At 47.0% G+C, this 13983-nt stretch overlaps 1 protein-coding gene across 1 annotated transcript in view; it reads right to left on the minus strand.

Moving 5' to 3' along the window:
- The window catches only part of LOC123521926 (endothelial zinc finger protein induced by tumor necrosis factor alpha-like), a 9868-nt gene extending 5192 nt beyond the window's left edge, over nucleotides 1-4676 (minus strand). The window contains exon 1 of the mRNA XM_045292336.1: nucleotides 4558-4676. Within this exon, the coding sequence (XP_045148271.1) occupies nucleotides 4558-4591 (34 nt within the window). The 5' untranslated portion in view covers nucleotides 4592-4676. The remainder of the gene's footprint in view (nucleotides 1-4557) is intronic.
- Between the last annotated feature and the right edge of the window lie 9307 nt (nucleotides 4677-13983).

The raw sequence follows: 13983 nt of genomic DNA on the forward strand, positions 1-13983 counted from the left end.
AATTGATGTATGTATGGATTGTGATAAGAGTTGTATGAGCCCCTAATAAAATGATTAAAAAAACAAAAGAACTAGAGGAATGTTTTGTGTTCGTCAGTGCTATACTGCATCCTGACTGCCTCATCCCTTCCTCATGACCCTTCTGTGAGGGTATGTCCAACTGTCTACAGATGGTTGGGTCTCCATTCTGACCCCCCTGGTTTGCATCAAAATGGGTGTTTGTTTTGGGTCTTCTGATGCCTGACACCCATCAATACCTCGTGATCACACAGGTTGGTATACTTCTTCCATGTGAGCTTTGTTGCTTCCCTGCTAGATGGCCTCTTGTGGAGCTTCAAGCCTTTATAACCCCAGATGCTATATCTTGTAATAGATGAGCACCAGCAGCTTTCTTCACCACATTAGCTTATGCATCCATTTTGTCTTCAGCAAATGTGTCGGAAAGGTGTGCATCACAGAATGCCAGGTTACTAACACAAAGTGTTTGGGATCTACATATAACCTCCTCCCTGGGTGACGGACAACAGAAAAGTGGGTGAAAGGAGACATCGGACAGTATAAGATGACAAAATAATAATTTATAAATTTATCATTTATATTATAAATTATATAATTTATAGGGTTCATGAGGGATGGGTGAGCGGGAGGGAGGGGGGAATGAGGAGCTGATACCAGGGGCTTAAGTGGAGAGCAAATGTTTTGAGAATGATGAGGGCAACGAATGTACAAATGTGCTTTATACAATTGATATATGTATGGATTGTGATGAGTTGTTTGAGCCCCTAATAAAATGATTTTAAAAAATAGTGTTCTTTCATTGAGGGAAGACTTGAGTTGAGGCCCAGTGTCCATCTGTAACCTTAATGCTTAACCTATGAATATACGTACATAGACCTGTATCCCTATCGTTATATATTTACATATGTACATGCCTATGTTTACACCTCTATAAATGTCTTTTGCCTCTTAGTTGTTTCCTCAATTTCCTTTTACTTTCTTCCTGACTCACTATCATGTTTGACCTTGATTTGGCTCTCTGTACTTCCTCTTGGCTACATTGCACTTGCTTGAACCTCACCATGCAGTCTAGGCCCTCCTAGCCATTGATTTTAGATTTCTTGTTCCCTTGTCCCTGGGTTTGTTGGCTCCCCCCTCCTTTACCCACCACCTCATCTCCTCTCCCCTGTCCAATTGGAAACATTGGTCCCATTGTTTTCTCCTCGAGATTGTTTATCATGCCTATCTTATATAGATAACATGAAAAAAAAAAAAAGAAAGAAAAAAACAGCCTATGAATAGTTCCAGTTCTTTCTGCTGACCCTTATGAATGTTTTCTGATTGGGTCTGATGCAGTGCCAAGCTCTGACCCCTGAGCCTGAAGTCCATTTTCAAAATTCCTCGAGGTAATACAAATCTTATGACAATCCATCATTCAATTGTATGAAGCACACGTGTATATATGTTGCCATCAACATTTCCAAAACATTTCTTTCTACTTGAACCCTTGGTATCAGCTCCTCTTTCCCCCCTCCCCCCACCCTCATGAATCTTTGATCAATTATATATTACTGTTGTTATTTCATGTCTTACACTGTCCATTGTCTCCCTTCACCCTCATTTCTGATATTCATGCCCCTGGGGATAGACTCTACATCCAACCTTGTGATGGGTTCCCCCTTTTCCCCTTATCCTCCCCGCCACTACCATGACCCAGTTCTACGTTACAAAACCTGCTAGCCTGGAGGACACACGCTGATACAGATAAGAGCTCTTGACACATGGAATTCAGGACAGATAAACCCTCAGGAACAGGACTGAGAGTAGAGATATCAGACTTCTTTTTCTTCCCCAAATTCAAAGAACATTAAAACATCACAGTTTGAGTCCTTTGAGGGTGCCAAAATGCCATTTGATGTGGAGTAACCCAACGAGCCCTGGTGGTGCAGTGGTTACCCATTGGGCTGTGATCCAGAGTTGGCAGTTCAAAGCCACCAGCAGCTCTGCTGGAGAAGGACTGGGCTTTCTGCTTCTGTCAACAGTTACAGTCTCAGAAACCCACAGGGGGTCACTATGAGTCGGCATTCACTTGATGGCAGTGAATGCTGGACACCGACGATGGCAAAATTCTCTGCTTAGAGAGACGGAAACACCACCTTCAGAGGTGAGTAAACGGAGGACACACGGAGAAACAGAAGCGTCACAGTTTGATATTGACCTTTAATAAAGCTTCCTGAGATTCTGCAGCAATATAGTTTTATTTACCCTCGTATACAGTGTCAAAACAAACGGTCCACTTTCAACAGGGACTGAGTTCTATGTGTTGCACATGAACTCTTCTTGGGTCAGCTGCCACTGAGCGGGCCTCCACCTCACAGCCATTCCAAGTGGCTCGCTGGACCTCAACGATACTTCCTACAAGCTGTTAAATGCACAGGGCCATGTCCTGACTCTGAAAACAGTGTCATCGCCTGACTACATATCATGGGACAGTGTCCCGTGTCCATGATTGCAATCGGCTAATCTTTGAAGAAGTGCACTGTTCCCAGGCCCCTGCTAGTTCTTAGACTATTTCATTTTTAAAGGCTAGTAGCCTCAGCAACCCTATGGAGCAATCCTATTCTGTCTTACGAGGTGCTATGAAAACATGTTTTTTTAAATTCTGCCTTTTTAAATGAAAGGAGCCCTTCTGGCACAGTAATTACTAGGGGGTACACACACACACACAGTGGGAAAAAAGCTCTGCTGAGCAAAGCTTTCATAGTACACAATTTTCCCCACTAGGTGAGCATCCAGCAAAGCCTATGAGTTAGTGCACCCAGTGGTGTCGCCTGGGAAGGTTCTCTCTGGTCACAGTGAATTTTTTTCATGAAAGCAATTTTGCTTGAGCCACGTATTTTGTGATGGTTAATTTAAGAGAACAGTGTGCGGCTGTGAAATTTTGTTTCCTGCTCAGGAAAAATCCGCAGAAGCTGTTGTGATGTTGAACACAGCTTACAAGGACAGCACTATGAAGAAAACAAGTGTATGAGTGGTTTTTTTGTTTCAAAATCGGTGAAATGTCTATTGATGACAAACCTCATTCTGGACATCCATCAACTTTCTGAACTGACAAAAATGGTGACTCGTAGTGCATTTGGAGTTCGTTCCACCAGGTCAGGCTGTTAATCAAGCTTTCTATTTTGAGGTTCTGAAGAGATTGCATAACAGTGTGTGACAAAAAAAGGCCTGACTTGTGGCAGACTGGAGACTGGGTTTGCTACCACAACAATGCACCTGCTCACTCAGCCACCTCAGTGTGCCAGTTTTTGGTAAAAAAAAAAACAACAACATACCTCTCTTGTCCCACGTACCTTATTCATCTGAAATAGTTTCTTTTTGTTTGACTTTTTTTGTTTCCTCAAATGAAGAGGGACATGAAAGGACAGTGATATGACAACATGGAAGAGGTGAAGAAAAAAAATGAGGGAGATGCTGTCAGCCATCCAAACATGAGTTTGAAAATTGTTTCCAAGCATGGAATTGCTGGTTTGACAAATGTGGGAAGCATAATGGAGAGTACCTTGAAGGTGAGAAGGCGGTTTTGTAAAAAAATTTAAATACATGGCTTTGAAAAATATTTTTCTGGGTTTTTTTTTTGGGGGGGGGGACCCCTTGTATGTGCTAACCAAAAGGCTGACAGTTCGACTCTCCAACCACACCATGAGAGAAAAATGCTGCTGCCTGCTTCCATAAAGATTAGAGCTTTATGTACCTATGAAGCAGTTCTCCTCTGCCCCCCCAAGGCGGCTGGCAGGCTCCACTTGACAAACCGAAACAACACAAAATGACAGAATCCCTTTACCTGATCGGCACAACACAGGCTGTTGTCAGGTGCCACGGAGGTGTCTCGGTGACCCCTGGGTGACAGGACACAACACTGGCTAGTCCCACTCCACCCCCGCAATCCTTGCTAACACAGGTTTATTGCTCATTTTAATCTCTGTCTGTATCATAAGTAAACGCTGTTCTCTCAACTTGCACTTCTTTGCTGTAGTTTGGGGGTGTCAACAATTCCTGCGCATGGCAAGCACATGTATGCAGGGTAGACCTGTGCTCCACCAGGCTTTCAAGGCCATGACCGTCCAAAGCAGCTCACCAGGCCTGTCTTCCAATGGCCCTGTGGATAGGTTCGAACCACCAGCCTTGGGCTTATAGTAGAGCACTTAACTATTTGTGCCAGAGGACTCCCCGTTAAATATATATATATATATATATTTATATTTATTTATCTAACCATATGTATTTCTACATCTATGAATTGCCAACTCATAAATGTGGTTCATTTTTCTATCACTTGTTTAGTCTTTTTCTCACTGATTCCTGGGAACTCTTTAAATAATCATAATGCTTTTTTGGTACAGATGTGTACGTGTGGCAAATATGACTTCCCGTGTTGTCATCTATCTTTAGTTATTGCTTAGAGCACTTAAACTGTCACCATAGTCAAGTCTCTCTCCCTCAGTCTGGTCTTTCAGTCTTGGGCTGACGGCGAGTAACTCAGAGAGACTGCCCCCTTACCCAGGGAGACCAGGTTCCTGTAGTTCTCCAGCATCACGTCCTCGTACAGGTCCTTCTGAGCAGGCTCCAGCTGCTGCCACTCCTCCTGGCTGAAGTCCACGGTCACATCCCTGAAGGTCACTGATTCCTGGAAGAGGAAACCCATACCTCTCACCACAGAGTCCCCCTCACAGAGCTCTGAAGAGATGGCCAGCAATGAGCAAGGCCGGGAGGACTTAGGCCAGGTAGACAGGATACATCTAAAGTAATTCCAACAAGGCGCGGGGTCCTTGGAAACCTCTGTCTCCATTACCCTGAGACCAGAACTAGATGGTTCCCACTACCAACTGCTCCCAACAGGATCAAGAGTGGAGGGTCCTGGAAGGAGTGAGAACAAAATTCAAAATAGTAAAAAAGGTTAGTTGACTAGTCTGATAGAGAATGGTGGAAAGCCCTGAGACTATGGCCCTATAACTTAACTCATCCACGTAGCTCTGTTTTCAGCCAAAGGATAGGCTTTAAGGGGTGCTCGGGGTCTTAGAACAATCAACCTTATGGGGTCCAAAGGCCAGTGTTTGCCCAGAAATCAAGCTCAGAGGCAGGAAACGATAGGAAGGAAGGATGAATGGAACCGGTGACCCTGCAGGAAGTGGGGGCGGTCCTGCTGCACGATGGTACAGTAGTCAATGTCTTGAAACAAAACGTGTATGGCTGGTTGGATGGAAAACCAATTTGCACTGTAAACACTCACTCGAATCACAATGAAAAGTGAAGGAACGAAACAAGGCAGAGGTCCTTGAAGGGGCCACTCATCCTTTCCTGAGAACCCATTACATCAGGAAGGTACTCTGACCAACAAACAAGACACCGGGAGGAAGCCGCAGGCTCAGCAACGAAGAGGAAGGAATCAGAACACAGCAACCCCACAAGAGCTTAACCGAAAGCTACACCTATTGCCCTCAGGTCAATTCCAACTCAAAGTGACCCTGCCGACAGAGTAGAAGGGCCCCATAGAATTTCCAGGCTGATAAGTACAGAAACAGATGGCCTCGTTTTCCTCCTGCTGAGTGCTGGTGGGTTGACACCACCACTCTTCCAGTTGGCAGCCAAGTGCTTTGACCACTAGAACAAGCAGAACCCTGGATGAAATTCAGCAAAGTTCTTGGGTCCCTAGTACATTGCCAGGCGTTGAGCTGGGTGCTGGGTGCTAAGTTACAGACACGAAGGGGTCACGATCTAGCCCCCGACCCTATGGAGAAGAATGTAGTGTGCAACTACTATACGACCCGAAATCCCAATCCTACTATAGACCTCTCACTGCCATTGAGCTGATTCCAACACATAGCCACCCTAGAGGGCAGGGCAGAGTGAACTGCCCCCGTGGGTTCTCAGGACTGTAACTCTTCCCGGGAGTAGAAAGTGTTGTCTTTCTCCTGCAGAGAGGCTGGTGGTTTCCAACTGCTGGCCTTGCAGTGAGCAGCCCAGTGCATGACCACTACGCACCAGGGCCTCATGCGACTGTGCTTGAGATAATATTGCACTTTTCACACACAGAAGGTTTGTGGCAACCTTACGGCGACAGGATGGACTCACTTCACCTGCAGCACATATTGGTCATTCTCACAATATTTCAAACTCTTTCCTCACGCTGTGCGCACGTAATAGACTACAGTACAGTGCCAACGTAACTTTTATGTGCCCTGGCAGACAAGCAACTGTGTGTCCTCACTTACCTGGAACAGTCGCTTGACTGCACTGGTCTGTATAGCCACATGGAACGCTGGTGGCATAGTGGTTACACACTGTTGTCAGGAGAGACCGGTCCCTGGGAAAGGACATCATGCCTGGTTGAACAGAAAGTCAGTAAAATCGAAGAAGACTGACACGGTGGCTGCAAAAACCGACTCACCGATGATCGCAGTGATTGTGAGGATGGCACGGCTCGGGGCAAAGCTTCACTTCGCTGTGCTGTCTACTGGGGTCCAATTGATGGCCCCTCACACAATAATACAAACTCAGACAATCAGACAAACATGCTACCCAGAAAGAGACCGGGAGATTCCTTTTGTCACCTGTCCCAAGTCACGAGTTTGGAAAAGACATGAGAAATACTTAGCTCTGGCCAGTGTAAGCCAGCACAGGCCGTAACTCCCACACTGGAAGGACTCTATGCTGCTACCTTCACCAGTCTGGAACGTAAAGACTTCAAAATTTTGAAATGGGAAGACTTATGGAATTGGAAAGTCCTATGATGACATATGAAAATATAAAAAGAGTTTGCTTTGTTTCTCAACAATATCCAGTCTGGTGTTCCTCGTTAAGCAGTCACTCCCAAAGAAATCAACATAAAACACAAAGTAAGACTTATGTGAACCAGCCCTGGAAATATAGTGGTTACACATTGAGCTGCTAACTGCAAGGTCAGCAGTTCAACACCACCAGCTGCTGCTGGGGAGAAAGATCGGCTTTCTTTTCCTGTCCATAGTTACTCTCTGAAACACACAGGGGCAGTTCTACTCTGTCATATAAGGTCACTGTGTGTCGGAATGGACTCATTGGCAGTGAGGCTGGTTTTGATTTTGGTAGGTGCCTTATGGTACTATGTATAGCCATGAATAACTGGAAACAAGTTAAACGCACGACAATAAAGGAAACCAGGCTACAGGCACTAGCTAAAAGTTTGAACAGCCACCAAAAGGGATGTTACAGATGCATTTTGATGGCTTAGAGCAGTGCTTGCTGTCTTAGTCGTGAAGGGTTTCTGAAGTATTTGTTCTCTCGGGCCTTTCCACACGAGCAATTTGCACCTCGGTCGAGTGGTGACAGAAACACATCAGATTCTGTTGATTTTGAATTACGTTTTGGTCTGGTCACTGTGGGTCAGAAACATTTCACTGTCGCCAAATGTTTTGCAGACCCACGGCTTCAGCAGCGTTGGTCAAGTGTTGCTGTAACAAGGGGCGGTAGTGTGTGTGTCAGGAGGGGGCCTCTACTAAACAAATCGATTCTTCCATGGCTGAGAAAGCTAGAAGTCTGAATTCAGGGCACTGGTCTTAGGGAGGCTCTTTCCGGTCTTTCAGCTCTAGGGGAAGGCCCTTGTCTCTTCAGATTGTATTGCTTGGCTCCTCGGTGACTGCCCCATGGCGAAGCATCAGACACACCCCATTTCTGCTTCCTCCCTGGCTCGTTAAGCTCTTCTGTCCATCTCAGAAGAGATGGACTTAAAACACACCTAAACTAACACTGCCTCACGAACATTAACAAAGAACCACTCCAAAATGGATGGATAGGCTCAGGTAAAGAGCTCAGAATTTATAACAAACTTTCTGGAGACACAGTCCAGCCCATAATGCTCAGGATGGAGATCTTGGAAGAAGAAGCAAGATACTCCAAATTGCTTAGCTGGTGCAATACTGATTTTTGCAGAAAAACATTCATTAAAGGAGGCAAAGAGACTCAAATGTTCAAGAGTGGGAAAGCTCAGGGGTGACTTTCATTCTCTTAGAAATATTTTCTAGGTTTTCCAAGTTTTCTACAATGATCATACGCGTCCTTGCCTCCCGAAAATTCCCTTTTACTTTTTTGATATATGATTTACTGTATCGAAAAATGATCTGAAGGCATTGCACTCACTATTCTTGGAGGAACATTTAGGCAGGCTGGTTAGGCACCCAAGACGAATGATGCCTGTTCAGTTTTCAAAGCAAGAGAGGGTTCTTATTGTGTAATGTTGATGGTCAAAGTCAAGATTAAAATGGCAGAGTCAAACTCGGTTGACTTTAATACAGATATAATATAGATATTGGACAAGAGGCAGGCCCTGCGTGAGATGGACGAACAGGGGCTGTCACAGTGGACTCGGACATCTCAACGACAGGAAGGGTGACGCAGCTCAAGCCGTGTTTCCTTCTGTTGTCAGCAGGGGGACAGCAGTCGGAACCGGCTCCATGGCCCCAACACAACATGCAGGAGGGGCTTCAAAAAGTCCATGGAGAAGTGAAATGAAAAAATAATGGAATTTTCCCCATGAACTTTTGGAAGCCTCGCTCTGTGTGTGTGTGTGTGTGTGTGTGTGTGTAAATTGATACACAAAAGCTCCATAAGGTCACCTGCTCACTTCGGGTAGAGATGGCAAACAAATATTAATAACAAATGAGTTACCACTAGTCCTTTGTCCAAGTGGTGCACATAGTCAATGTGCTCAGCTACACATGAAGGCTGAAGGTACATGTCGACCTGGAGGGTCCTCAGCAGAAAGGCCTGGCAGCCCACGTCCCCAAATCGGCCATTGATAACCCACCGGAGCACAGTTCTCTTCTGACACACAGAGTCTCCATGAGTCAAAAGACACCGGGTGGCGCCAATGGTTTTCAGAGTGCCTACTGGTATTGAAAAGCAAGGATGTTACTTTAAGGACTAAGGTGTGCCTGGCCCAATCCATGATATCTTCGGTTGCCTCCTATGCATGTGAAAGTTGGACACTGAATGAGGAAGACGGAAGAGGAATCCATGTATTTGCATTGTGGCGCTGGAGAAGAATATCCAAAGCACCGCGGACTGCCAAATGGGCACACCGATCTGTCTTGGTAGAAGGAAGGCCAGACTGCTCCTCAGAGGCGAGGATGACGACATGTTGTCAGGAGAGACCAGTCCCTGGAGAAGGACATCATTCTGGGGGGCGTGGAGGGGCAGAGAAAGAGGAAGGCTCTCAACAATGTGGATTGACCCACTGGCTGCAGCAATGGGCACAGGCATAGGAATGACTGAAGGATGCACAGGACCAGGCAGGGTTTCAGGCTGTTGTACGGAAGGTGGTTATGGGTCGGAACCAACACAAGATACCTAACGCCAACAACAAGTGACTCTCTTACCTATAGTTTGCTAGATTTCCCTAGCCTTCTATAACGAGTACTTTATGTATTGTTATTTTCCTTATAGCATATTTCTGGCAAACTATCATGAACAGCCAGCTTAGGTCTTGTTAGTGCGGGCCATTGAGTCGACTCCTATTCATAACAACCTCGAGTGACTGAGTAGAAAGTTCCCGTGTTTTCTAAGCTTGAGGGCTTCACTGGAGCAGATTTCCAGCCTTTCCTCCTGTAGAGTTACTGGGTTCACATCCAAACACTGAACCATTTAAGAGATATGTATTTCTGTCAGCTTAGTGGGTGAAGGGTTGGTCAGCTAACAGCAAGGTCAGCGGTTCAAATCCACCAGCCACTCTGAGAGAGAAAGGCGAGACTAACTGTTCCCATAAAGATTTAGAGCCTTGGAAACTCTACATAGGGTCAAAATGCATTGGAACCCAACTCAATGATAGTAGGCTGGTTTACTGCTGCCTGGGCCCTAATGGGCTCTGGAGTGATCAGGTGGGGGTAGGGGGAGCCTGCAAAAGCAGGTGCCTACACTTTATCCTGGACTGTGGGATAGCCAACAAAAGTCCCTTACTGACAGTGGGGCACTGAGCACTTTTCTTTTCTTTTCTTTTCTGAAATGGCACAGGAGACCAAGTAAGTTTGGGAACCTCTGATCAAAACCCGCATGATCTAGGTGCTGACCTGTGTCCCCACCAAGCTTTGAGGGTAGAAATGGCCACTCCTGAGCTTTCCTTCACAGCTGAGCCCACAGGGGAAGAACGTGAAGGATGGGCGCCCTCATCCTCTGGACGGTGCGTGGGAAACTGAGGACCGGGAAGAGAGTGTCGGCGGACAAATTCTCTATTCTCATGATTAAAGAAGGCGGGAGGCCAGGATTCCGCGTGGAGGGAGCCCTTCCCATGTGTGAGTTGGAGAAGAGTCCTCACATTCTCCGAATTAAAAATCAGCCCCACAGTACCCTCCCATAATAGTGCTGCCTTACTGTTACTTCTCACAAGCACCGCTGATTACTGTACCGCTAGACGTCTTCATCTATCGCAGCAGACATACTTTTTTTGTTCTCCCTGCTCCAGGGACAGTGGGCTCCCCTCTGCCTGCCCCCAACACTGGAGTTAGGTTACTCCCCCAATGAGCTCAGGGACCTCTAGGGTAAGGTGACCACACTTCCCAGTTTGGGCGGGACAGTCCCAATTTTTAACAAATTTTCCCGTGTCCCGCAGTATTTTTAAAAAGTCCCGATTTTTTGGAAAGAATGCAGGACAAGCTAGGGTATACGGTTTTCGGCTGCCATGTGGCTATTTCACCAGGATATGAGTTTTATCAATGGTGTCCTGCTTTACCAATGTTAAAATCTGGTCACCTTACTCTAGGGTTAAGATACTGCTAACTTGGTATGTATGTAATTAATGAGGTCTGCTTGTCCTGAGACTATATGTCTGTAAAAGAATATATTAGCCCTCTCTCTCTCTCTCTCTCCCTCTAAGACCTGGCTTCACGGAGGAGGTAAGTACCTGAAACCTGTATTCCCTTCAATTACACAACCGTCCCTTAAGACTCATCAGGATGTGGGCTGGCACCCACAAGGGTGCTTGGGTGGGCAGAGACCCACACTCCCGCTTCCAGCCCGGGCTGCTCACAGAGAGGAGTCCTGAGGACAAAGTGACTCACCAGGGCCTCCCCCGTCAGTAGCTGGGTGGCCATGCCTTGGCTTGCCCACAGAGATTGGGCGAGGGATGGATGGACCTGCAGGGCTGAGACAGCTGTGGAAGGGAGGGCAGAGGGAGGGTCAGTGAGAGACCAGGCCTTTCCGACAGCACTTGAGTGCAAACACAGATGCTTGCGCACAAACAAGAGACAGTCAACAAAAATCAAAAACAAAAACAGAACGCAAGATGGAGTCGAAAAGTATTGTTACAGTCATAGAAATCGTCATTAAACCAAAATATCAAAAGGTGAAGCTACTGTTTCTCAACTTAGCCTCCACCTAGATCGCTACACTGCTGGAGGCCGCCTTCGCCTTTCTTCCTCAGGAATTCTGCTCTCCTCCATGGATGCCTGGTCAAAATGGTGGTTTGGGCCATCTCCAAGGAGCTTAAATTGGGTGCCATGGAAATACACTTTGGATGTGGAGAATAAATAGCAGTGTGCATGGACAAAATCAGGGCTGTACAGTGGGCGGGATAAGGTTTCCCCACAAAATTCTTGTAGGAGAGCCTTGCTACCTGGAAGAATGAGCAGTGCACGGCTGTGATGAAGACAAAATTTGGGGGTGCGATTTCCCTGGCCTTTTCCCCTCCTACCAAGTGCAGCTTTCAATGTTCTGAAAACTTCTTCCCAGGAAGTGTTTGTGCTCTCCTGTGTGCCATGAGAAACTCGATCGAGATGACCCCTTTGGATTAAAAAAAAAATCACCGTGGCCTTTCTGAGCGGACCTCTCTGTCTTAAATTCATTGGCTCAGCGGATTCTGTCAGAAGCCACTGTTTGGATTGGTCAGCCTTTTTTTTTTCCATTCAGGAAATGTGTGTGTCGGGGTGGTCTCCTCTCACCATATGCAGTCAGTCTGTGCGCTGAGCAAATCACCCGCAGAGCTGGGTTATGCGGACAGGAATGCACTCTCGGGGTTGCAGGAAGACTTACTCACCACCTTCGAGATGCAGACGACACCCCGTGCTTGCTGCAAGTGAGGCGGACTCGAAGCGCTTGCACTTGAAGAGTGAGGATTACAGCCTGACTATGGCTTTCAACTCAATCAATGTAAAGAAGACTGAAGTTCTCACAAGTGGCCCAAGAGTTAACATCATGATAAACTGAGCGAAGATGGATTTCATCTTGCTCGGATCCACAATCGGTGCGCATGGACGCAGCAGTCAAGAGGTCAAAGGCGCATCGCCTTGGGGAAATCTGTTGCACAGGACCTCTTCGATGTGCTGACGAGCTGAGAGATTCCTTTGAGGACTAAGGGGCGCCTGACCCGAGCCACAGTATGTGCCGCTGCAGCATGTGCCGTGGAGTTGGACACTGATTACAGAAGATTGAAGAAGCATCTTTGCATTTCAGTGATGGTGCTGGTGAAGAGTATTAAAAGGACCCCTGACTGCCAGAAGGACAAACAAGTCTGTCTTTAGAAGTTCAGCCAGAATGCTCCTTAGAAGCAAGGATGGTGAGACTGTCTCACACAGTTTAGACATGCTATCTATCGGGAGAGACCAGTCCCTGGAAAATGGCATCACGCTTGATAAAGTAGAAGGTCAGGGAAGAGAAAGATCTTCAACAAGATGGATTGGCACAAGGGCTCAAACATAAGAACAATTGGAGGATGGTGCAGGACTAGGCAGTGTTTCCTTCTGTCAGAACCAACCTTACGGCCACCTCACAACAGCCATCGTTTACCTGCCAGCTTGTTGTTCCACGGTGGCCTGTGTGTTGCTGGAAGCTACGTCACTGGCCTTGTCAATACCAGCAGGGTCACCCGAAGTGAACAGCTTTCAGCAGAACTTCCAGACTAAGGACAGCCTAAGAAGGAGGAATAAGGTGTCCACTACGGACAGGAATTGGCCACTGAAACCCCTATGGATAGCACTGAAACGTAGTCAGACGCGGAAACCCTCGTGAACAGAAGCAGAGCGTTGTCAGAGAGAGTGCCACAAGACGAGCCCTTCCGGTTGAAAGGCAATCAAAACACGAATGAGGAAGAGCTGCCTTCTCACAGCAGCATTGACCGTGATGCCGTGGACGGAGTAAAATCTGTGGGAGTAAAGCCATCAGGATCTCCCCGTGTTGACAGGGCACGACTCAAAATGGGGACAAACAGCTGTCAACCTAGATTACGGAGTGACACATTGGCTGCAGCAACGGCCGAAACGTAAGCACAGTTGTCAGGATGGGGCCGGAGCGACCAGACAGTGTGTTGTGCGCAGGGTCGCTAGGAGTCAGGATCTCTTGGACGGCACCTGAGAACAACAACGAAGTAGCCTAACTCACAGCCGCTCTACTACGGGGCAGAGCAGAACTGCCTCGACGGTTTTCCAAGACCGGGATTCTTTGACTGGAGTAGAAGCTCTTACTTTTTCCAGAGAAGCAGCTCGTGGTTTCAAATGAGATGAGTTTCGAATTGACTCGCCGGCGTAGAGAAAGATCGGGACTGAGACACGTGGATTACTGAGAGGTCTAACCACAGGGACATGTCTAAACATATCTTGTTTGGCCTAACCCTGTGCTTGTATGCGCGGAAACCCTGGCAGCAATGCTTTTTTCTAGACCCCTCACGTTAATAGCAAACACTATGGTGATTGTTTGACTGCACTTAAATGTACTTCATTTAATCCTCTGATGACCCCTCGGGGTGCAACAGATAAGGGTTCCACTGCTAATGGTTGGTAGCTCAAGCCCACCCCAGTGGTTCCACGGGAGAAAGATCTGGGGAGCTGGCCTCCTAGAGATTATCGCCCTACTGGGAGGGTGGAGGGAGGGTGAGGTGGAAAGGGGGAACCGATTACATGGATCTACATGTGACCTCCTCCCTGGGGGACGGACAGCAGAAAAGTGGGTGAAGGGAGACGTCGGACAGGG

This window comes from Echinops telfairi, unplaced genomic scaffold (assembly GCF_000313985.2).
Source record: "Echinops telfairi isolate 266 unplaced genomic scaffold, ASM31398v2 ScPeMD7_655;HRSCAF=1070, whole genome shotgun sequence".
Classification (NCBI taxonomy): domain Eukaryota; kingdom Metazoa; phylum Chordata; class Mammalia; order Afrosoricida; family Tenrecidae; genus Echinops; species Echinops telfairi.